The sequence below is a fragment of the Phaenicophaeus curvirostris genome, chromosome 9 (assembly GCF_032191515.1).
Source record: "Phaenicophaeus curvirostris isolate KB17595 chromosome 9, BPBGC_Pcur_1.0, whole genome shotgun sequence".
NCBI classification, from domain to species: domain Eukaryota; kingdom Metazoa; phylum Chordata; class Aves; order Cuculiformes; family Cuculidae; genus Phaenicophaeus; species Phaenicophaeus curvirostris.
In genome coordinates, this window is record NC_091400.1 from 18,948,479 (window position 1) to 18,974,413 (window position 25,935).

The window sequence follows — 25,935 nt, forward strand, 5'->3', positions numbered from 1 at the left end:
CTCTGTCAAGGTACTTGTCTGTCAACACTATACTTTCAGAGTCAGTGCTGACTGCTTTTATGGTCAAAGCTCCAAATTGTGTCACCATGAATAAGGTCAATTGTTTGGCCTATCTGTCTATCCACCTATTAATTGCACAGTCCCACTTTCATTTTAACCACCTCAAACTTCAGCTACACCTTTTTTTGTCAAAGTGTTTACACAGTTTGGCTTCAGAAACTTTGGCCACTACACTGAGCATCCTGTTTAATAGATGCTCATAACCACACTGCTCTTGTGCGGAAGGTTACTTTTGGTTTGAAGAGAGAAAGTGTAATTCCCTGAGCCAAACTGTGTAAGTGTAGCATCTTCACATGCCCTCAGCCAGGGAGAGAAAGCAGCAGGAAAGGGAGCACAGAAGCTTCAGAGCACTCTTCTCCTTCTCAATCCTATGCTTCTTCCTGTCGTCCCTCTCCTGCACGTTCCCTCCCTCACCTCTCCTTTTCCTGCATCCCATTCCTCCCATCTGCCACTGCACTCCATTCTCCTCATCTCCTGCTACCCCTGTGGAGGCATCCCTGCAGTCAGAGCCTAGCTCCCAAGTGCATTTACTGCTGTTGTCTCAGCACTGGCTCCTCTGATCTACTCCTAACCTTTTTATTTTTATTTTTTGTTTTTTAAATTAATTTCCCTGTAGATTTTAACCACTCCATTTTCATTTACCCATTTTGTTCTTCCTCTCCTCCCTTCCCCACCCTCCTCTTCCTCCCCCTGTTCCCTTTGTCTGTCTGTGTCCATCCCTTACCCTACCACAGAAAACCTCTCCTCTCCCCTCAGTATAAAGCAAGAGCCTCATGGAGCCTCTCTCACCCCTTTCACCCCCACCACGCCGGTCGGCTCTGGGCAGGCTGATCTTCAGCCCTTCCACATGGCCCTTTCAGATGATGCGTCCACGCCTTGCTACAGTGCCTTCCTTCATCATGGTGCCCACTTTGGGCAGTCCAGCAGCCAGCCTCTGATAGCAGGTAACTGGCCTTGGCCACAAACTCAGTGGGGATGCTGCAGGCAAGGGGTTCAGTTTCGTCTGATGGGGAGATCAGTAAATGCTGCAAGCTCTTTGAGTGCAAGTGGGAACCAGAGCAACCATGTTCCAGTCCTGTGGATGCAGCATGTATTCTTAGGTCTTAGGAGAGTCACAAAAAGATTTCATGCCTGTGCTTCATTTTTTTAGAATAAAATGGGGAAAGAAGCTGTTAACTACCTAGAAGTGACTGGGTGTCCCAGTTGGATGGGTCTGAGACTTAGTATAGAAACACTTCTACAGCGAAATCCTGCGTTGCCTCAATAGACTTAATGCCTCTGAGTACTGTAGGCCCAGCAAGGTTACTGTGTACTTACCTAAGTTATATGATAGCAGCTTGAATAACCTAGACAGCTCTAGGACTGACAGAGTCATTCAGCATGGCTTGTACAAATTACTAAGTTAAATACATAGGCAGTTGGTGAGCTCTGCCATAGCTATGTTGTGAGCAATATTTGAGTCATCTGGTCGCGGAGTGTCAATGTGAGCTCGTGCCTTCATGCAGCAGACCAAGTGGTTAAGAAACAGAGCGTCATGTCTGAATGTCAAGACCAGCAAGGGTGGGTGAGTGACTATAATGTCTTACAGCCAAACAAATACAGACCTGAGGTACACGGCCTTTAAGGGAAGGACAAATGTGAAGAAACAGGTTGCGAGGATGGCAGCACTTAGGAGCAGCATGTTAGAGGGGAGGAAAGAGAAGTATCAGGTAGGTATTGGAGATACTCCTGAGACTGAAGGTGACTGAAGCAACAGTGCTGCAGAAGCTCAAGGGTGGCTTGGATAAAAAGGTGGGAATCATTTTAGGTCACGACTGAGGTCATTGTCACTCCACTGCCAAAGAATGTATTCCAGAACAGACAAGCTCTTAGTGCAGAACACAGTTGCTAATGCTCAAGAAACACATCTTACCTCTGCCTCCTTCATGTTCCTATATTATTTTTCTCTTTTGACCTAATATCCTCCCATTGTCGTCAGGTAAGATTTGCATTTCTAAACCTCCCTCTAGGAAAGCAGCAGGTAACAGCAGAGAAGACTTTCATGCTCATAACATTGTCTTGGTCCAATAACAGCCTCTGAATTCTGGGCAATTCCTAAGCCAAGGAGTCTCCTGACAGACTCTCTCCAACAGCATAATTTTCTGGGGATGCATTATATGTGACCACCCTCTAGCCTAGAAGGTACTGTGTTTCAGGAAAGGCACCTGTCTTAGGATCCTTACGGAGAATTAGACATGGGAGAACGTATTCAAAAGCTCAAATAACGTCAGAGTGATGAAGGTGCTGTTCCTCACTCAGAAGGCTTTTGGAGAAGGGAGAATGGCTGGAGTTATGGCTGGAGAATGTTATGATCAGGATAAGTGCTAGCTTTGCTATAGCCCTGGAGTACAAGAATGTAATAATCCTGTCTACCTGTTGGTAATGAGAGAAGGTAATGGAAGGGGCCTTCCTGTATATAAAAGCAATTTAAGAGTCTCTCTGTGGGACTCATATTCATGTTGTTGATACTGTACCTGTTTGTTATCTTCTTTTTCAAGACTGCGATTTTGACAGATAATCACTTCCCAATGAATATCCCACACTGAGATTTGCACATCAGCCTCTGTGCACTCATGTTTAAATAAAAACACAAGGGTGTATGTGCACAGATCAAGTAGCAGAATGAGTGTGTATGTGTTCCCACTTGAATGAAAGCATCAAAATGGATTAATTTTGCCTGCTGCTACATCATGTTCTACATTTTCAGTGATACTGTTTTCTCCCTTATCACCTGTTATTATTTCTCAGGCTACTCAATGTATGAAACCAAAAGGACATGAATTTTAAGCATAAAACTTTCTTGCCTTATAAGAATGCAAGAAAAAAAAACAAACAAGAAAGAAATACATCTAGTAGGTGTTAATCATAGAGCTTAACACACATCTACAAATCACTAAAGGTGTAATGGTGATAAAAGAGTAGAAGAGTGTAAACTATAAATCCCTGAGGCATTATATCTTTATTTTTATCAATATGGAGGAGTGTCTGGAAGATGGCTCAGCTGTTGTCTGGTAGTTCTGTGCCATTATCTAAGAGGAGGTGAGCTAGAAACATCAGCCACTGATCAGGAACCTCTTCAGGGAGAAAGGATGAACTTGCATTTCTTTTTTCTTGAACAAATAACCTCAGTAATCTTTAGTCAAGACCTATGAAAGCAATGACACTGGTTTAGACTACCTCATCCCAGAGAAACTTCCTCTCTTCAGGTTAATGCTCCATGTTGGTTAGGTTTTGCTTTGCTGTGTTACTTCTTTCTGATTCCTCAGCCAAAGTTCATGTTTGTTCCAGGGCCTGCTTTATCAGTTATCATTCTGCCACTAGTAGAACTAAACCAACTCTTGTTCTTCCTTCATTCGCATATTCCAGCATAATTCCAGTAACTCTAGTGGTATTAATGGGCCACGCTTAACCTGTTGCTTCTAAAGGCAAATCAGATTCCAGCCCTCCAGTTACAGCAGTCAGGAGAGACGAAGTTTAACAAAAGAACAACAAATGGCACAAACTTATTGGTGACCTGCAGTTCACCTAGGAAATGTGAAAGGCTTTGGATGCCTGGAGCAGGTTGAGATCTCAGTAGGCAGTGTTGGAGGTTGAGCTGTAAATCTCCCAGCAGCTGTGGGGGAAAGATTATCTTAATTTATTTAGCTTTTTGTTTTGTTTTGTTTTGTTTTGGTTTTTTGTTTTGTTTTGTTTTGGCTTGAAACTCCTAGCAGCTTCTGAGATTATTTTAGTTCATTTAAATGCAATAAGCACTAACAGCAAAATGCCCTTCTGGCTGGCCCATTTTCAGGCTTACCAGTCCAAATGAGGAAGTGCCTCTGGCACCAATTAAGCAGCCTCCAGCTGCACATCCTATGAGATGAAAAATACACTACAATCATCTACCCAGTCCACACCCCTCTCTACTTCTTTGGTAGAGAAAAGATATCATGACTTCAAGTATTTCTAACAAGAACTTACACCTGTAATAAAAATGAAGCGGGACTCAAACTAATTTGCATGATTCTGTTATTATATATATTACACCAGCAGCTGGAAGGAGTCCAACCAGTATTGATCTCATGCTAATCACTGTGCAAATGTATTATAAGTGTGCCCTTACACCAAAGAGTTTGCAGCATAAAAACAAACACAGAGAGGTGAAGTAACTTGCGTAGCATCATCATCAGGTGAATGGCAGCAGTGGGAAGAAAGACAGGCACAGAAAAGTCTTGAATCACTTTCCAATGCCTTGCACACTGATCATGCCCTAACGCAACATCACCCAGTTCTGGAACTGCATCCACTGCATATAGACAGGACCTCAGCTACTCCGGCAATTAATATGCTGCCACTCTCTGTGCAGCTTAGGGCCATTTTGATTTCATTAAAATAGATCCAAAATCTACAATGAAGCAAACCAAATTCTTCTGAGCCTCACAACTCTTAAGTTTTAACATCTATCCTTACAGTGTGAAATCAAAAGTAACACAATATTCCCCCCAGATTTTCAGTGGATGGACAGCACTTATGTAAGAGAAGGCTGCACAGTATTTGCCTATCAAACTGCTATTCGTGTGACAGTGGGACAAAAAATGATATCAAATCAATATAAAAAACCCTTATTCCTGCTCATCACTTGTTCTGATTCTTTTCCTTTCCAGGTCGTGATATGGCAAGCACCACTTTGCCTGGCTACCCACCCCATGTTCCCCCAACTGGACAAGGCAGCTATCCAACCTCAACTCTTGCAGGAATGGTTCCTGGTAAGTCAGCCTCCAGACTTCAGTAATAGTGCACACATTTGAATGGTATACTAGCATTGTAAGAGTTTTCCCAGTTGGCTTTGCTTGTGCTTTGTTGATACTAAGTCTTATTCTTTTCATAAAGAAATCATTGTGTGCCTATAACCAATATAGCTAACAACACTTTCTGTAACATGTCTCTTTCCCCTTAGTAACTGATTCACTGCTGCTATGGGCAACTAGCTATCTGTAACCTGTGGCAATTAATTGGTAATTAATTAACCTGAGTATTCATTAACTAATGTAATTATTTTCCAATGACCCATGCAGATTATTATGTACTGCTTGTGGCTTAGGATACCCGGCTATCCACTAACTTAAGGTAACAACTTACCTTCTATCTAAAGCCAGGGCATCAAACTGAAAATCATCAATGGTAATTTAATACCTGTGGGTTTTGGAGACCTACTGTCCATAGCCTAAACTAGCTAAGAACTCAGCAATGACTAGTAGCATTTTAGGAGAAAATAACTACTCAGTTTCAACAACAAACTATTTTCCCACCTCCTGTTTGTAGAATAGTGCCTCCAATCCAAGAAATTAGCTGCATAATCCTGCACTCAAAGGCAAACCGTTCCTTTGCTACTGAATACCTTTGGAGAAATACTTTCTCTTGGCAATTAGATTCTCCCACTTTTTAGGGAGAAGGGAGGACAACTTACCCTAGGGCTATTGAAGAGTTTATTTCTCCACGCTCTATTCCCTACTCCTCATTTTGACAGTTTTCCCCAGAAGATAAATGAAGAGGCAGGATTTTTGCTTCTCGGTCATGGTCGCTTAGAACTCAGAACTTCATCTGCCACTCTTTATGTTACTGCCCTGGGTTGTGACGGCTAACAGGCAGGTATACAGTTCATTCTGCAACCTCTGCTGCTGGAGGAATAACTCCAGAACTGAAGTAGCAGAAAGCTGAGGACAGAAAGCTCTTAAATCACTACAGTATGACTTGCTTGACCTCCAGATCAGGAAAAGATAGTGCATTGGCACCCTCCTCACCCCAACTGTGGTTCCTTGTTGTAGATTACCAGCTTGCTGAAGTTTTGGAGTAGTGCAGAGTTGGCAAATTTTAGGGCATCTCCTACACAAAATTTTCCAGGGAGATGATTTGGCTCCAGAGCCAAGTGAAGCACTAAGACAATATACAATTATAGGTCAAAACTTATAGAAGGTCATGGCATATAGAAGTTATTAACAACACCGAAATAGCTGGCTCTTTGAATAGGTACTCCTGAAAAACAAGCACTTCTCAACTTCTGTTCTCAACTTCTCAGCTGCCCAGTGACTGCTGTGTGTGTTTAACATCCTCGTTACAAGGATGATACTGACATCTGAATTGGGACAAAAATTTTAAGCCCACTAATCACAGGGGTCACTTATCCAAAATAGGCTATTTCAGCTCCTTGATGTGGATGTCCCTAAACCCACACAAATACCCCACAAAAGAAAAGGAACAAGATACTAAAGGAAAAGGTTGAGTTATACTTCAAAGAAAAATAAGATTATTCGAGTCAACTGGACATCTTTACTTTAAATCTGATGTCAACATTCAATTAAAGGAAGCTTTTCTAGTGCCCTACTTGGGCATCCTGCAGTAGTTACTGCATCTTTCCACAGAGCATCAAGTTCTGGCTGTTTCAGTCATACTCCACTGGTCAGACCCAGCCTGGCAGCCCTTCTAATCCTGTCTTCTAATGTGACTGAAGACAACAAGCCGGAGATAAATAGGCTTCCTGGGAAGGAACTTGGCTTTAATGGGTCACACTGCAGAATTCTGCATCCACTACTCTGTCAGGGGCCAAAAGTGAGTGCCTAAGGAAGGATATAAGAGTAAAGCAAGCACATTGTTTCTCAAAAGATCTCCCAGCCTCCAACAAGCTACAGCTCAGAGACTTCCTAAGCCAGACTTAGTATCTTTCTCTTTTAAGATTAAATGCCTTTAATAGGTTTCCCCTACACAAACAGTGTCTCTTGAACACATATAAGCCTTTTGCATCTGTACTAACCTATGGCAAGAAGTTCCATGGCTTAACTACATATTGTGTGAAAACCACCTCCCTTATTTGTTCTGAACCTGCCACCTGCTAGGCTCACTTCATGCCTCATGGTTTCTGTATTAGAAGACTAAACATGCCAAGATTTAAATACAGATACTAAGAAATACTGTTAGTAAAGGTTTCCAGAGCACAGATTGCATAGAATATAGGCCTCATGAGATCAATCGTCTGTGCTTGCTTGCAACCTCTTTTAAGAGTCCAAGCTAAACAGAGAAAACAAATAAGATGTCGCCAATTGTTTGTTACATGCCCCTAGGCCAAGAAAGATCAGGGGCCAGTGCATTAAATACATTGGAAGCAAGAAGCCAGCAAGATGACCACTCAGGGAGTATCTTTCAGAAACATACTGACAAGCAAACTAACCTTATTGTCTAGACACGAGTGAATATGAAAAAGAGGCTCTGTCTTTGCTAAATAAAGGTGCAGAGCTAAAAATAGAGCTGGTCGGAAAGCAAAACTTCCAACCCATGCAAATCTTTGATTTTTTGACACTTCTTTTCATCTTGCATTGGGATGAGGAGTCAGAATCTTGAAACTGTTCAATTTGCAAACATCAGATGAAACATTTCAATAACATCAACATGTTCTAGGTGTCAAGACATATTAAAATAATAAAATAGTTGAAAGGAAATTAAATGAGATGAGAAAGGGCAAATGAAACAAAACAAGAAAGTTGAAACATAATAGTTCCGTTTCAATTTGCAGTCATTTCAGAACTTTTCTTTCCAAAACTCCATTGAAGCTGACAAGCTCGTTCAAAACATTTCCATTTCAATGAGACAGCATTTTCCAGTGGAAAGCTGTTTCTGAGAAGATTGTTTGACCTGTACTAACCAAAGCTGCTCTGTTCTATCTGTGATAACCTTTTGCTAGACTTTTTACTTACACAGTTTAGAGGAGAGCTTGTGTCTAGTAGTACTACATCCATGTAACTTGGTCAGTCATTCATGCAAATATATCTGAGGTTTAAACAAATGCTTTGGGAAGAAACATATCTTGCATTTGCCCTTGCCTGTAACTTCAGGTCCCAGGCTGCAGACCCAGATGAAAGCAGTAGTCCCTGAGCACACACTTGAAAAAGCAGGGGTTAGTCACCCAAAGAAGGACAAATCAGGTATTGTGCTACGCTTAACCTATAAGTCTGAGAGATGTTTCCTGCACAGGTAACAGAGCACTTTTGATTCCTGCCTCAATTCTTCCTCTTTCCCAGAAAGGCCATCAAGTTTCTGCACTGTTTTGGTTGAAGTGAGCATCCGCTGAAGGGAACTGCAGTTTATGCACAGCAGCGCAGAGCCTGCAGAGAGGGCTGGTGATGGCAACGGCAGGGAGTCGTTAAACAGAATCCAATGTTGATGAGGAAATTACACTTGTTTCATTAGTGATCGGGGAAGGCGATAGCTCAGTTCCTCTTGGTCACAGTTGAGCTCAAAAGCTCATTATCCTTCTGCATGCATGCTTTCACTCCTCGTCAATAAACACCGTTTCCAGTGGCTGCCCTCCCTCCTCCCCAGCTCTCCATAGCTGAGGCTCTTTCTCCTCTACTTAACCGGTGCTTTAGGAACACTATAAACAGTTTAGGGTGACAACTCAGAAGAGGGTGAGAGAGAAGCCTTGAAATATCAGAACTTCTTCTCTCCATACAGAGAAGTGATGCTGATATGAGGCATTTCAAACCAGAAATTCTCATCTGGATAGGTTTTTTTTTCCTTCTTTAGGGAGCAAACTCAGTCCTGTATATCCCACAGATAAGTAACTTCAGTACAGATCAATCTGGTCTATGCATAGATTTTTGTCTTTGTATCCTATTCCACCGCATCTTTGTCACCTTAGCAGGTTTCACCTATACCTTCCTGGCTAGCTGTCAGGTTTTTCAGTGCAGAATGTTTCTAGATATGGAAACATGCAGAGTTATTATAATTAAAAGAGTATTTAACAGAGTCTGTCACACAAACTGAGGTTTTATGCTAAAATGAAAAACTACTGTGACCAAAATACATTTGGATGGTGGTTGTTTTTCATGCATACACATTTTCATACTGACTAGTTTGGTTATTACCCTGAGTGTCTTTAAAAAAACTGTATGGACAGATTTTTCTCAAGTTTAAACCACTGCAAATCCCCTGACTTCAACAGATTTCGTTTCCACCATCTGGGAATCTGTGGGTTTTCTTTTAATTCTCTGGCGAGGGGAAACTTGCAGGGCTTACAGTATGATTGACATTTCTTTGGTAATTGTATCACAGGCATCTAGCACATCTTCCATTGCCTTCTTTCCCCACTCCATGATATCCAGCAGGGACTCCAGGTGCTTTCCAAACACTTCTGTTGTAACACCTCCACCTCCATCTCAGGGCAAATCAGAAGCTAATAGTCACACTGTTCTTCCACTGTCTTTTAAGCGCATAATGCCTTTCAAATGGTGCTAATTGTCATTAGCCTCTTGCTACTGCATTAAACTGAGATCATGATCAGGTAGTGGCATGTTTTTATTTCACATGATCATGTATTTTTAAGTTTTGGGCAGCTTATTTATTTTGAATGCAGTACTATAACTCCTCAGTTGCCAAATACAATTCCTTTAGCCCTGTATAGTCTTCAACAGGGAGACTCAGCTCCTCATGCACAATAAAATTGAATACTTAAGAAGACTCTACAACATTCAAATCTTGGAGCCTTATTAAAAGACAAAGCTCATAAGTATTTTGGTTTGGGCTCATTTAAACTGACCCTGAAAAAGGGAGCTGTAACCTAGCTTGTCTTTCAGATTCAGAATAACACCTAAACCACTAATCATTAGAAAGTTATTTTCTGGAATGGAATACAGCAAGTTTTCTCTGTAATTCACTAACAGAGCATAAAGGTTGGGCTCATATATGAATCACTTGTCTGACTAACACCATCATACAGAGAAAGGGATTCACATGATTTCCATTTTGTTTCATAATCAAGTCCACCCTTCTCTCAGAACATTTCCAATACTGAATAATACTCTTCCCCACAAATACATCATCACCATCAGTACTCTACAAACAAAACTTAGCAATACATATTGTCATCAACAGCACTGCTGGTTCCAATGAGTTTAGTGCAAGTTTGTCCCATCAAGGTCTCATGTGTACTGTCTCGAACTACTGGAGGACTTTAGATTTTATTTAAAAGAAAGCTGATAGTTAATTGCAGAAAAAGCTTGCCTATGCAATCCTACTGCAACCTCAGAATCAGAAGTCAATGAGAAATAAACTAGGGTTTTTTTTCATACTATTGAATGTCATTATTTTAAACTAACTTCTTGATGTGAAGAGGTCAATCTTATGATTTTTAGTTGTATGGGTAACCAACATTGTACTGAAAAAACAGTACAGCGTCCTGAAGTTTCCTTGCCCAGTTGCAGCTGGGCAAGGAAGGTAGATAGGCTAGTTTTCCTGCTGGCATATGGATTCAACATGAACACTGGCTTGATGGAATAGCAGACATGATTCTTAATTTTTAACTGTATCTCACACCTTCCTTGATTTCTTCCAGGGAGTGAATTCTCAGGGAACCCCTACAGCCACCCTCAGTACACAACCTACAATGAGGCCTGGCGGTTCAGCAACCCTGCATTACTAAGTGAGTACCTCTTTCCCACAGCACACCCCAGCCTCGCGCTCCTTCTGTTTGTCTCTTTGTTTTCTTTTTTTTTTTGTTTGTTTGTTTCTGAAGAAGGCATCCAAGTATTTGGCCAGGTGAGACGACTTTTGCCTCACATTCCAGTCCAGTGTCTAGATGGGTATTCCCTCATTTGTGCTTTGTATCTCTTTTAAAGCCGATTCCTTTTCTGTGAGATGGTTCAGAATTCCCGTTCAGCTCTGCCTTCTCCATGGACTGCATCTACAGTTTATTCCAGATGAGATCAAAAGTTAAATTCAGGTTCTGCTAGTCTCTTGGCTTCAATCAGCATCCATCCAAGATCTGGTTAGAAATGCAGATAAGGTTTTGCTCCTCTTCCAAGTTAAACTCAAAGTCGTTTCTTGGGTAGCTGCAAATCCCATAGAAGTTCTTCATATCGGACCAGTTGGAACAGTGTCCAGAAGGGGAGACAGGCTGCATCACTAGGTTTATAATACCTAGTAGGTTTTTTTTGCAGAGATATATCAGTCTCCAGGGTCTCTAAAATGCCCAGAAATAGTCAGGAGTTTTGTGGAGAGGAAAAAATCTCCCATAAGACTATATCTTCTAACACAACATTTCTTTGCAAGGGAATAAGAAGAGATTTATCATATGTAAAATAAATCAGCTGTGATAATTACCTATGTATTTACTGAGGTCTAACAACAAATACATGCACATTTTATTCCAGTGTTGTTAAACCTCAGTAAATGTGATCTTAATAATCAATTACTATTTAACAGACATTCAGTAACCATCTAGAGAGCTCTCATGTCAAATGTGATCAAAATCCAAAGTAATAAAATATTATGATTTTGTTTCATTTCTCCCCTAATTTTAAAAGTAACCCACTCAACTTTATCAGGTTTGTTCACAACATCTTGCCCTGATACTTCCCTTGTGGCTTCAGAGCAGGTGTGGCGTATTTGTGCTGCAATGCTCACAGGCCTCCCTCTCCGCAACTTATTGATGGTCAGAAGGAGCAAAAGGATCTCCTTCCTGTAGAGGGGGCTTCAGAACCCGAGGCCATGGTAGTACCGATCCACGGAAATGTGGCTCTTGGCTGGCTTTTACTGATCGTTCTTCCCTAATCCCATTAAGAGCTGAGTCGCCAGGTTTGTTCTTTTGGTCCCTTTCCTTTTCTTTCTTCCTTTCCTTTTTTCAGTTCTCCTTTGTTTCTTTTCTTTGTTTTATTGTTTTAGGTTGGTTTTTTTTTTATTTATTTTTTTTTTTTACTGTTTGTCCTTTCAACCAGTCCATTCTTCTCCTGTGTTAACTTTCAGGTTCCCCTTATTATTATAGTGCCACATCCCGGGGCTCCGCACCTCCCACTGCTGCCGCTGCCTATGACCGCCACTAGTTACCATGGAAACCACATGAAACTGCAGGGTGACAGCTTAGGCCTCCACATTGTACCTGTCTGATCACCTCCCTCCATCCCTGGGAAGGGTGAAGAGACCTTCTTTGTTCCTCCCCACAGTCCAGTTCCGTCCTCTTTGACACGAAGGCATCGGACCAAGCGCTCACCACACAAGACTGAGACCCCTGCACTCCCCATGCCCTCTGCCCTGACCGCTCCTCCTTGCTGGGAAGAGCCTACAGCCAAGTGGCTTCTCCTGTGGGAGCCCTCCACTGCACCTGGGCACAGTTCAGCCACACAGAGTCTCCTTGGCTTCCAGGACTTGAGGGGACTGGGAAGCAATGCAGCTGGCAACCATTGCCTTACCGGACCTCCTTCTTCTGGGAGCTGTAAGGGCTGGGGGAAGCAGGGGAGAACACCACTCATGAAACACTGTTCCCCAAAGATATGTTCTTCTGCGGTGGACTCCTCAACATGTGTAACCTGTGATGCTCACCCTGTTTCCCAGGACAGAGGGAACAGTCTCGTTAGAGCAGAGATGGCAGTACAGAGACCTTGACCATCTGGCAATGAAGAAAAGGACCAAGTTAACTATCTGCACCCCATGAGGGGTTCTCTGTGCACCTCATCCCCACTCTCCAGTGTGGCTTCCCCCATAGTTGGCTGCACCTCATGTGTGGTGACTTTGCAGGCCAGAGTTGGGAGGAACCTCACACATACACCCACAATTTCTGTGACACACAATCAGCTCAGACAGGAGGATGGAGCAACATCTACAAACCAACCAACGAAATGAAGAAATATATAAATAGATATATAAATATAACTGTGTTTTTATGCTTTGTCATGAAGGTCTGTATAAAGGAAAAAAAAAAGAACAAAACCCCAATTTTCTAAAAAATCCAAGCAAACAAAAGCAACAAAAAAACCAAAATAATAATTAAAAAACCCTACAAAAATAAAACTCCAAGTCCCATCCGTCCAGCCACTTGAATGGCAGATGAGTTCCTCTGACGTTTGATGCTCCTCTTTCACTCTAGGGTTTTGTTTCTTTTCTGTTTTGCACTACAATGGGATGGTGGTATTGGAGAGGATTGGATACCAGCTCCACCCTGGTCACCTCCTCCTCCTCCCCCTTTCCCAAATCCTGTCTCTGGGGAGCAGTGTGGACAAGTCACATCTGACAAAGTTACCAAACATCAGTCAACAAAAAGGCACTCTGAGTCAACAAACGTTTTTCATGTCATTGGTTGGCAAACAAAGAAAACAAGCCCAGCTGCGCTCTAACTGCGCTGTGTGGTGGGAAGGAAAGTGTGGGCCTTCATACAGGCCCATCTGATTGCCCTCTGGACAGCTGAGACTGAGATGGACAAATTCAGGATTGGCTGGGATTATTGCTTGGTTCCCTAGCCCTTAGCCACCTGCCACTCCTTTTACCTTTACCCTTGTACTCGTCATGACTTCAGTTCACCCACATCCCAACTTTTACAATTTTAGATATGCCCAATGTCCATTCTCCAGATCCCCACAGTGGATGACAACAGTCTCATTATCTGTACCCAGCACCTAATTTCCTAACCACTACAGCCTTGCTATATGAGCCCACTTCGATCCCCAGTCCATCTGCTCATACACCTACTAATTTATAGGCCTCTGTCCTCCATTCAAATCCATGTGCCTGCATTCTACCAGCCACTCCCAACATACAGCCCCATCTTTTCATCTTCCTGTATTGTGCACCCTAATATTTACCCCTTATCCCAAATGCTCACCTGATGATTCTCTAGGGATTCTCTGCTCCTTTTTGGTTCCCAAGTGACTGGCAAACACTGTTCTGCGAAAGGCTAACTGTCAATAGAAATGCTTATTACTCCTGTATTGTCAGCAAACTCATAAACTGTTCCTTGCACTTCCTAAAAAATACTCAAAGAAAACATGAAGGCAGCTATAGCCTGTCCCCAGGGCATCAAGTCTGCCAAAGTGGATCCTTGTTGTTTAAGTGAGGTTTCAGATAAAACTCATGGGCTACTGTCCATGGACAAAGACAGGATTGAGAGTCAAACCCCCAAAAGGCATAAAAGTGAACAGCGGTGCAATCTGTACAGCCAACTTTATGTATAAAATCCAAAGTTCCCAGCCTCAGAGGAGATGTGGTTGTGGACTCGGTATTCTGTCTCCAAGTTTAACTTGTATGTATGAAATCCATCATCAGTAATCAGCTGTGTTGATCCCAAAGGCCCCTTTCACCTAACACTTTTAGCCTTTGCATGGGTCTGTGATTATAGGTCTGTGTCTTCTTTAACAGGATGCCCAAATGATAAGGGTATTTGGGGGGAGGGTGGGGGTGTTTACATAGAAGATATAGAGCTAAAATCTGTTCCTGTACAGAATAAAATCAAAGAGGTTACTCCTGATCTATTAAAAGTGTTGTTCCACACGTTTTACCTCTGAGTAACCTGATGCAAATAGAGTTGTTACACCATCACCAAGACAAAGAATTTGGCCCATTATCTCATCTTATTCTATATGAGAATAAAATCCTGAGTAATTTCAAAAAAAGTTACGTTCACCACTCCTGTTTTCCTCCACAGACACCAGATAGATGATGGAGTCTCCATTTTAGCCTCTCAGTACAGCCCTTGATCTACTTGTGCACCACCCAGTTTCAGTCAGCAGGTGGTTGGGGCAGAGGGAGTAAATCCCAGGACCAGCAAGGAGAATGTCCTGGGGAGGCTAGAGAAAAGGAGACTGTCATGCCTTACATGGGAACCTGCAGCCCAGGGGCCACCTCAAAAGAAGCTAGCAGCTCAGAAATGCTTATTTTTGTAATGGTGCTTTGCTAAACTTGAGACACAAGCTAGGGCATGAAAACTGGATTTGGTTGGCTCACTCATATCTGCCTTGATTTGACCCTCAAAGGGCCAAATCCATTGTTGGTGTAACTCCAGTGCTAAAAGAGGATTTCCACCAGGCATTGGATTGGTCTGGAAAGTTCATAAGTACGGCATGTAGTTTGACCAGGAAAATTAAAAAGAAAGCAGAATTATGCAAAGGACTGGGCAGTCTAATCCTCTTCCACCACCATCTGTAGACCCCCATGCGAATGTACTGAATTACATTTGCCAAAGAGTTTCTTGTGTTGGTTGTTTTGATTTACAGTCAGTGGATGCATTGTAAAGCAGTATTATAGCTAAAGTCTAGTAGCTGACACAGGGATTTATGTGGTGATATTATGCAGAAGAAAACCATCAATATTCATATAGATTCCATTAGACTGGACTATGCAGGAAACGCAAGAATTCTACCAATTATTTAATATTATGTTATTTGCAAAAACAATTGCTGCTTTGTAGGAAGATAATGTGTGTAATGTGAAGGCAATTCCTCTTGTATATAAGTTCATCTCCATCTTCATCATGGTAGTTATGAAAACAGCCTCGTCTCATCCTGTAGATAAGGAACACGCTGTCTGTACTGTGCAAGTCTCGTTGTGCTCACTGAAAACAAAATGACGTGTTCAATAAAGCACAGCACAAATCTGGAACCTAAGGGAACAGCCAAACCTTGGAAGGACCCCTTCTCCAACAAGCCAACAGTTGCAGTTGCTTTATTATAGATGGATTTTTTTTTCATTTTTGTTTCAAAAGTTTTACAGGGAAAATGAAGAAGAATTGGAGGAAGAAATCACTATGCAAAATCCAGTGAAGTCTATGACTCGCATCTCTTTCCTTCATTCTACTGTCCCTTCCCTTTCTCCAGTTTCTTTCTCACACTCTTTCTCTTCCATTTCTATCTCTGTCTTTTATTATTCTTCATTCTCAATGTTTTTTTCTATCCAGAGAGGGAACAGCATTACTGATAAGAGAACAGGTATCTGGGAACTCAAACTCCCTAATTCTCCTAGTTGCTCTAGAGAACCTTTGTAAAGTCCAATTTCCCCACAATGCCACGATTCCAGTCTTCTGTAAAATGGGCATAATAGTAGTTCCCAATTCATAGGGGGATTACGCAGTTAAATTAATTAGCACTGGCTCAGTGCTTTGAGATCCTGGAAAGAAAATTCTATCAAAGTGTTAAGTATTCTTCTGAATAATAATTAATGTTTCCATTACATTTCTCTCTTTTCCTTTTTCTCACAAATCATTCTTCATTTGATTATTCTTCTTCCTTAGCTCTCCCTTCACCTTTTTCTTCTGCTATCATTCTTAGCTCTGCTGCTACTATTGCTTCATCTAACAGACCAAGCAGAAACGTGCGACTGGATCTCCTTCTGTCACCTTTTTTTTGCAGGGGAGGAATCTCTTGAGTTCTCAAATGCCATACTTGTTGGAAGCAACAGGGACCATGGCATTTAAAACTGGGCAGCACTTTCAAGGTCTGTTCTCTAAAGCTCCCGTCTCCTTTAGCCCAATGAGATGTGGAGCAAGAAGGAGGAAGGTTTGCACAGGGTGGATACAGTAAAGCTGAAATCCTTGTGACTTGTAAATCTGTTGGGGAGGGTTGGTGGCTATGAGCCCTGCTGTGGAAATAGAGAAGTCTGCATGCTTTCTGACCCATCGGTAGCGATGATTCAACTTCAGAGTATGACTTCAGAACTTATCACAAACTGAATGTGAGGATGTTAAAGAACAAAAGGAAAACAAAAAACCCTGCACCTCTTTCTCCTCCTGAGTATATAATTACATATGCACATAAACATTTTCCTAAAGGAATTTTTGGTTTGCTGAACTGTTGGAGAAAAACCCCAACTCTCTTGTCCCTAAGGAAAAGTGCTCCTCTGGGAAAAGAAATAAGAATTGCAGCTGCCCCCTTTGGCACTGACAGAATGAAGGCTTCTGAGGGACCCTACAAATACCACAATGTGCTCCTTGGCTGGGCCCAGGACAGTGGCAAACTTGCAAAGCAGGAAGGAGGAGCCAAACAGTGACAATTACAGAACTGATGACAAATCCAACTGTAAGCAGCTCTGCTGATGCTCTCCAGGCTAAGGTAGACATGAGAGTGGGGAGGGGGCCAGTGCCAGGTGCAGGGTCATATCCATTCTAGGCTGCTGCAGCCACTCTTGGCTTTTCCTCATTGCTTCAGTTCTGAATTTTTTCTTTTCTCTTTTTGTGCACATGAGAAATAAAAACAGGTTGGGTTGGTTTTTTTTTTTTTGTATGTCATTTTTGTGGCTTCTGGCTTGTTTCTTTTTCCCTCTTTCTCTCTCTCTCTCCCGCGCCTCATTGCTTCTCTCTCCAGTGGATTCCCCTTGAGGTATCCAGAACGTGACATTTGTTGCGCCTGACACCCTTCAGGCACCATGTGAATAACACTATGATTGCAAATAACCACGACATTGCGTGATGGAAGGCATCGTACACACTTGCAACACCCTACAATGCAATCCAGCCTACGAGTCCCCACCAGCCACCACTCTGCTCCTGCTCATTGCCAGCAGGACTCCTCCTATTGATCTCACTCAATTGACTCCCAATGATCCGTAACACATCAGGTGTCCCCAGGTAGTTCAGAAAATCAAAATGCTGTTGGATAGTCGCAACATCAGAAAGACACGGGGTAACCCAGAGTCCCCTTCCCCTCTTTGCCTATTTCCTCATCACTCTAACTGGGGATGAGCAACACCTGCTCAGCATACGTCAAGGAGGATTTTAAACCTTCCAAAACCAGCTCTAATGCTCCATCAGAGCAAGATGGGTCTCAGTAAATGGAGGGTGGCTGACAGCTCTCAGGTCTTACCCTCACTTCTCTGCTATCCTGGTTTTAGTTTCATAAGAGGAATTCTGCTAGCCTGATCTTTTATTATACCTTGCTCTCTCTTCATCTCTATCTGGTTTTGTCAGCTGCAGGGCAAAATAAAATGCAAAGTCATTAATAACACATTCTCCAAGCTATCCATTCTCCACTTAACAAAGAGCTAGGTATTATAGAGTATGCTATATACATATCAAATACAGAGGTATTCACTCAGTTTTTCCTTGGTCAAGCATTAGTTCTCCAGGAAGTCAAATGCAGTTAAGGTCATAGAGGTGGAGTAAAATGTAGCAAGAAGTCAGGCTAGCCTAAATCAATTTTGCTTCTACAATTTTTAGTAATTTAAAATATTTTGACAACAGCTCATGAAAGCTAGTGGGCCACATTTTCTGCTGGCTTGCATGTATCTTAAGGAAAGCATATGCAGAAGTTGTCATGAAATCAAACACTTTCATGAAGCTTTTGCTTGACAGAGATTTAAAACATTTCCTTTTGTTTCAATTTATATTTTTCCCTTGCAGTATTAACAGAATAGGTTGAAAATCCTCCAACAGGGCATTTTCCATAAGTGAAAGTCAATTTGTTGAAATCCAAACAGTCTGTAAAAGCAATTCAATTTCCACAACACTGCAGTAAAACTGCCTGGCAACTACTTCACAAAGATCCCGGATTTCCAGGGTCCATCGCCTGCAAGAGAGACAGGCCCAGGATGCAGGGTTTGTGCTCAAAATCAAAGCAAAACTAGATTCCTAAATTATGAAATCTTTTATCAGAATTATCTTTCTCTTCCAATGTAACGTTTAGGTAATAAGAATAAAAGAGTGGATTAATAGATGAGATCCTGCATATTAAACTGACTAAAATCAAGGGAAATTACCAATGTAAATTTGCTGTCTGAGGTGGGTGAAAGGCTAAGAATCAACAGACAGACACACTAGAAAAAACGAAATGGAATTTCAAAATTTACCCTGATAAAATAATCTCAGAAGAGCTAGAATCTAGCACGATCCTCTCATTTGTACTGCATTTAATACAGCTCAGAGAACTGCACCCTGACATTCCTGCCTAAGTGTCCATAACTAATAGTTGAACTATAGGAAAACTTTTGCAACTTCCAAGAACTTATATATCTTGCAAGAAGAAATATATGCATGAAAGAACTATTTCTACCATTCCAGCTAGTATTACGTTTTTTTTAACAATCCTGCATAATCAGTGACAGTTCTCAGTGTGAAAATATTGTGTGATAAAACTAAGAAGAGCCCAACAGTCTGTTTCCTAATGAGGAAAATTATATTGTAAGAGAATATGCAACACTAAGTAAAGAAATCCTCTTTATAACTATTCTGACAAGAAAATAAAGGAGAGTTTGAACATTCTGAGATGATGGCAACCTACATTCATTAATGAGGTGTAGGCAAGGAAAGACAATACATATCTGAAGGTATTAATAAAGCTAGAGGATGAATTTACTGGACATACAATCAGTACTGAAAAACTATAAGGACGTATGGAATGGCAAAAATGTAAGAACAGCAAACATAGCATCAATGTAAAGGAAAAAATTGGTCCTGAAAACTTTCATCTAGTAAATCTACACAGTGATGCTTGTATCCAAAGAAGAATACATTAAAATATTAAGGGAAGGATTAGCTCACTAAACAAGTAACAGTTAATGAAGATATGCATAGTAAACAGTCTGTACATCAATTCTTGTCTGCTTTAGAAGAAAAGGTGGGAGTATCCTCAGGATAGTTTATTTATCTCCCACAGCCTAGAAGTTATCTCCCACAGCCTAGAATCCTTCCCTAGGCCGCACCATCCTCAGAAAAAGATAAAAACATCCTCCATTAAGAAGAAGAGGAGGGTGATTGTTGCAGGGGACTCCCTCCTAAAAGGAACGGAGGGACCCATTTGCAGACCGGACCCGCTCCACAGAGAGGTCTGCTGCTTACCAGGGGCATCAGTGAAGGAGGTAGCTAGAAAACTTCCTTCCCTGGTCCACGAGACAGACTACTATCCTCTCATTGTAGTCCAAACTGGTAATGATGATCTAGTAAACAGAAAGACCAAAACCATCAAGAATGACTTCAGGGCCATTGGGAAAATGATGGAGGGCTCTGGGGCACAAATAGTATTCTTCTCCATCCCAAGACTAAATAGAGAGGAGCGGAAAGTCAGGAAGAAGAATTCAATTAATGCCTGGCTGTGAGCCTGGTGTGAGGAAAGGGGCTTTGGCTTCTTTGATCATGGGGTTGCTCATGCACCCCCAGGCTTTCTTGCTAAGGATGGGACACGTGTGTCTCCTAGGGAGACTAAAGCCCTTGCTAAAAACCTAGCTAAGCTCATAAATCGAGCTTTGAACTAGATGTGAAGGGGGAGGGGGTTGAGCCCAGGCTAGATAGGAAGGAGCCTGGATGTGGGGTAATGGTGATTGGGAGAGGGTGTGCTGGAGAGGACCACCAGTACATCACCACACAGAAAGTGGAGGAGAACACACCTGAGGGTGCTAAGGGAGATACGGGCACTCTGGAGCTAGCTACTTCAGTTACCAGGCAATTGGGAATGAACTCTGTTCCCTCTAAGAGGGCTGAAGGACTCAGCAGCTCAGCTGAAGTGCATTTACACCAATGCATGCAGCATGGGGAATAAGAAGGAAGAGCTGGAAGCTGTTGTAGGGCAAGGAGCCTATGATGTTGTTGCCATCATGGAAACGTGGTGGGATGACTCATACAACTGGAGTGCAGCTATGGTGGGGTACAAACTCTTCAGGCGGGATAGGAAGGGTAGGAGAGGAGGCGGGGTAGCCCTCTTTGTAAGGGAGGACTTGGACACCGTTGAGATGGATTGTGGTGATGAGGAGATTGGGTGCCTGTGGGTTAAAATCAGAGGAGCCCCCAAGAAGGTAGATTTTGCCCCTTGCCCTCTTATGTCCCTTGTACACATTGGAGAGACCATACTGCATCCCACACTCCCTGCTCAGGCACAATTGCCTTCTCCATGGACAAGGACACCCTTCCCCCACGGCATTCAGAGGACATTCTCTATCCTTACAGTTTTCTGCTGCTTTCCACAGTGCCCTTTACTACTCTGACAGGCACACCAGGTTTCAGGACAGAAGCAACATCCATCTAACTAATGTCCATCTAGTTGGCTGCCTAACTTTCTGCTACCAGAGTTTGTAAGTAAATTCTGACCAGCTGAAACTGAAACTACCCGTGGCTTCAATCCCCAGGAAAAAAACTGTAAGAGACTGTCTTGACACAATGCAATGCATGGCTGTGGTTTCACCTAGATCTACACACTAGTCTTTACTGAAGGATAAACTTTCTGTTTTGAAACATAACAAAAATGGCTTCACTTCTAAACTGTCTCCTTTCGAAATGTCTTACTTGCATCAGAATTACACTGGCTTTGCCCCTGTGCCTATTAAAGAGACAAATAATTCTGTTTTAAAGAGATGCACCAACACTGAAATAGTACAAACATAATGAATCCCAGCCCGAGACCAATTTCAAACAGACCCCATTAAACACTTAAGAAAAGAAGACAAACAAAATCTACACAGAAAACCCAAAGATTGTAAGACTGAGCACTGAAACTTCACACAGATAGAGTACCTCTGTTAAAGAAGCAGGAAGCATTTTTCCTCCAGGTCAGCCTTCATCAGAATGTAGTTTTACTACAAAGCTGTATTTGGCACCTCCTTAATACACTAGCAATGCTTAGTTATAGTGCCTAGATAATCAGGCAGCTTCTACATACACTTCAGACTCATATATGAAAGCTAAATCATCATTAACAAGCAAATCAATCCAAAGCCCCTTTTCATGCTCCTTTCTCTAATATCAAGACCAGTACTTGCTAACTTATGTTTCTAAAATCTCTAGCTTATTTTTAAGGAAACTGCTTTTATTGTAACTGGGGAAAGTGAGCTTAAGGACTTAGATGCATTATATTGGCAGCTCTTCCTCTACTGACTGTTTCTTGTTCTTACTGTTGGCTAATTGAAAAAGATTGAAAATCGCTTCTCTAGACAGGCTTCAAATCTCAGAGCATGACATACAACCCAGGAATCAAAATTTCTACCCAATGATATCTAGCTAATAAACAGTTAGCTGTCTAACCCATAGGGAAAGTTTATATATCCTATTCCCCTGTTAAAGCTGAGTAGAAATAGGATAATAGCTTGCTAACCCTATCAGCTGAGACAACCTTTTACCTCAAGCAGTCATGGTCCACCTTCAGAAGTCCCAGACAGACTCTGTATAGAATCATTCTTCTTGAATGTCATGGATTGCCTGTTTTACATTGAAAACTCCCAGAGAAAAAAAAATAGCAGAAAAAGAATTGAGTGAAGGCTGCAAAGCTGTGTACTCAAAATTTAGCAAGTGCCATAATACAGGAAAACTGGACAGAACTCTGCAGGGAACGTGCCAGGGGGAACAGGAGAGAAATTAAATGAACTTGTCATACTTTTTGCTCTTTAACTTTGTAGAGTCTATTAGTAACACAGGGTAAGACTATCACAAGAGGTTCACACCATATGAACAGAAACCCCTCATACACTCCCACTCCCTGTGCACTGGTCTTCCCTACCACCCACCTTTGTCCAGCAAACCATTTACATCACACAAGTGTAATACGCTAGTAGGTTAAATTTGCTAATAAACCAGGTTGTGAGCATGTTATACCTACTTAGTATTCAGTTTGCTCTTTTATAAATGATTTGGTAGAGAATCAGGCCCTCCTCTCCCTCTCTAGCTGACTCTCATCTGATTCTAATTCAATTTCTCTGCCTATTGTTTATTTCACCGCTCCCCTGTGAAGTGTCAAATGCTGATGTTCCGTCAGCCTAGAACTGTCGTTTATATTTGTCATTCAGTCCTTGTTAAAAAATAAAACAGGACTGCGCCTGCCTTGGCGCTCTCTGCCTGGGAATTCCCTGTGGTAAAATTAGTCCATTTAGATGGAAAGTTTTGTGTCACTCCCCTGTCTAAATTGGCAGATCTGGCTCTTTTGCAAAAACCAATAAACTGTGAACCTTGATGCATCTGTCAATCAAACTCATCTTTCGTGAGCAAAGCCAGATGACAACAAAAGCTGGGCAGGCTCCTCCGATTGGTTCTTCTCATTTAGGCATATCAGGAGGCACCTGTCACTCCTCTGGCTCAGCATAGTGCTCAGAGGGGCTCCACGGAGAGATGAAGCCTTATTGGGGGCTGGGGTGGGAAAGAAGGAAGGGGGAGCTTACCCTCCTCACTTTCAGTACAATTTGCAGCTTGGCTCTTTCCTCATGGCTTTGGTGAGAGGCAAGGAACTGGGATCACCTTTTGTTCTGGACATGTTTTTTCACATCTTAAATGAAAAGCTTTGGTTTCTTAAACTATGCAGGTTTTCTGGTGGCTAAAAGGATGTAGCAGGAGCGATAAATGTGACATGCTACATCCCTGGGGCTCTGGGGACTGAGCCACGGTACTACTGAGGAGAGAGAGGACATATTCCAAACTCCTTTCCAAAGCTGCTGTGTGCACCCTGTCTATCTGGCCACCCACTGAGGAGAAGCAGAGAGGGTATTTCTGTCTCTCTGCTGGGAAAGGAGAGGATCACAGACTGACTGAATGAGTGAGGCCTTGCATGTCAAGGGAAGTATTTTTTATAAAGGCATATAATAAGACGAAAAATGCCAGCAAAGAGCAATAGCTCACACCACAATGCCTGAGAGAAGCTGTGGCACTTAGGGGCTGATGATACCTGTAGGAATCATCCCCAGAGAGATCAAATGTCAAGGGACATTTCAACTTATCCAGTTTTCACTGGAAAATCCTGAACTTTTCTGTGCACCAAATTTTTATTAATTGGGAGGTTTGCATTCGAAAAGATAATTTAGCCTAGTTGTTCATATTTGCATATTTGTATTAGGTTGCCACTGAACCATTCAAGAAGCTTGTTCTTCCACAGAACTACTGCTTGATGAAAGATTCATGTTGCCTTTTAGGCACCCCATCACAAACCTCATCTCAGGCACCTGTATTTTCTCTTTCTACTTTTGTTTTGCTCAGAAGAGATTTGCCATCATATGTCATTTTCCTTGTTTGCAGGTATCAATGTAATTGTCTTGGCAGTGCAGTAGCTGGCCAATTCTATGAAAACCAGAATACAGTACACAACATTCTCACAGTTGCCTCACAAGTCTCATGCAAGTTTTGTGCTTTGGATTCAGTTACAGGATATATGATAAAAGGTGAAAAGTTCAGCCTTTCTAAAACAATTTGAGTTCATTTGGTTGTAGCACCCAGTTTCAGTTACAGGCCCAAAAAGACAAGACAAAGAGCGTAGAAACAAACAGCAAAAACCCTCTTTATAACAATTAAACTCATGCCATTCTTGCAGGTGGAGGAAAGCAATTCTTGCGTACTGAGTGTTTGAGACTTGCCTAACTGGGCATACAAAGTAGCAGTTTTCATGAGAGGTTAATCTGGTGAAACACTGACCAGGTGATGCTAGCTTGCATTCACATACATTTGCTGCACTATACGTATAAGGTCAAAATACAGTCTGTACATCATTGTTTGGGGTCTTGAAAAGACTGATCCTTATAGCCTGCAGCTTAAAGGGTGCTGAATGAGTACACAAAGCAGTACAGCCACAGGCTACAGTCATGAAGAGAAACATTACAGATCCTACATATTGTGATTATGAACTGTATTACAACATCAACTAGAGAGACTGAGACGACTCTGTGCATTGTGCGCTGTACAAAACAAGACATTGTTCCTATCCTGACCAACTTAGTTATCGTTAGACAAAATAAAGACATGGAGCAAGTCATTCAATGCTGCTCACCTGATCACTGGCAGAAAGGCAATGACACAAAAATCTCACCAAACTTGCTAGCATGCTGGATCCTCCTGCCCTTTATGCAGGTATGAATAAAAGCAAAGGGGTCCACCATCAATTTGCCCTAGCAGAAGGATAATGGGAAGCAATCACATTCTAGGAAAAGACAGGAGGTATTTATTTGCTCAGACCCACCTCACTGACATACTTTAAAAGGTTTGCCAGATTCATGAGAAAGTAAATAAAAGATAATTAATCTTCAACACAGGTTTTCTACCTGCTGCATCTGTTTCTGGCAGGGGCATACATACACAGGATATAAGGAATGTCTAAGCAAATGAATCATAGAATCATAGAATAACCAGGTTGGAAGAGACCCACCGGATCATCGAGTCCAACCATTCCTATCAAACACTAAACCATGCCCCTTAGCACCTCATCCACCCATGCCTTAAACACCTCCAGGGAAGGTGGCTCAACCACCTCCCTGGGCAGCCTGTTCCAGTGCCCAATGACCCTTTCTGTGAAGAATTTTTTCCTAATGTCCAGCCTAAATCTCCCCTGACAGAGCTTGAGGCCATTTCCTCTTGTCCTGTCCCCCGTCACTTGGGAAGAGAGGCCATCACCCTCCTCTCTACAACCTCCTTTCAGGTAGTTGTAGAGAGCAATGAGGTCTCCCCTCAGCCTCCCCTTCTCCAGGCTAAACAACCCCAGCTCTCACAGCCGTTCCTTGTAAGACCTGTTCTCCAGCCCTTTCACCAGCTTCGTTGCTCTTCTCTGGACTCACTCCAGAGCCTCAACATCCTTCTTGTGGTGAGGGGCCCAGAACTGAACACAGGATTCGAGGAGCGGTCTCACCAGTGCCGAGTACAGTGGGAGAATAACCTCCCTGGACCTGCTGGTCACACTGTTTCTGATACAAGCCAAGATGCCATTGGCCTTCTTGGCCACCTGGGCCGCTGCTGGCTCATGTTCAGTCGGCTGTCAACCAACACCCCCAGGTCCCTCTCCTCCAGGCAGCTTTCTAGACTTCTCCCAGTCTGTAGCACTGCATAGGGTTATTGCGCCCCAAGTGTAGGACCCGGCACTTGGCCTTGTTAAACCTCATCCCATTGGACTCTGCCCAGCGGTCCAGCCTGTTCAGATCCCTTTGCAGAGCCTCCCTACCCTCCAGCAGATCAACACTTCCTCCCAGCTTAGTGTCGTCCGCAAACTTGCTAAGGGTGCACTCGATGCCTTCATCCAGGTCATTGATAAAGACATTGAACAGGGCTGGACCCAGCACTGAGCCCTGGGGAACCCCACTTGTCACTGGCCTCCAGCTGGATTTCACACCATTTACCACCACTCTCTGGGCCCGGCCATCCAACCAGTTTTCCAGCCAGGAGAGTGTGCG

The 25,935-nt window shown here is 42.5% G+C and overlaps 1 protein-coding gene across 4 annotated transcripts in view; it reads left to right on the top strand.

Annotated features, from left to right (window-relative positions):
* Nucleotides 1–17,053, top strand: part of PAX2 (paired box 2) — a 97,194-nt gene extending 80,141 nt beyond the window's left edge. The window contains exons 8-11 of one of the 4 annotated variants that reach the window (XM_069864293.1): nucleotides 795–1,004; nucleotides 4,743–4,844; nucleotides 10,460–10,546; nucleotides 11,888–17,053. In XM_069864293.1, the coding sequence (XP_069720394.1) occupies nucleotides 795–1,004; nucleotides 4,743–4,844; nucleotides 10,460–10,546; nucleotides 11,888–12,009 (521 nt within the window). In that variant the 3' untranslated portion in view covers nucleotides 12,010–17,053. Of the gene's footprint in view, nucleotides 1–794; nucleotides 1,005–4,742; nucleotides 4,845–10,459; nucleotides 10,547–11,868 lie in introns of all 4 variants that reach the window. The other 3 variants (XM_069864290.1, XM_069864294.1, XM_069864291.1) reach the window with 3 other exon arrangements.
* Nucleotides 17,054–25,935: the final 8,882 nt, after the last annotated feature.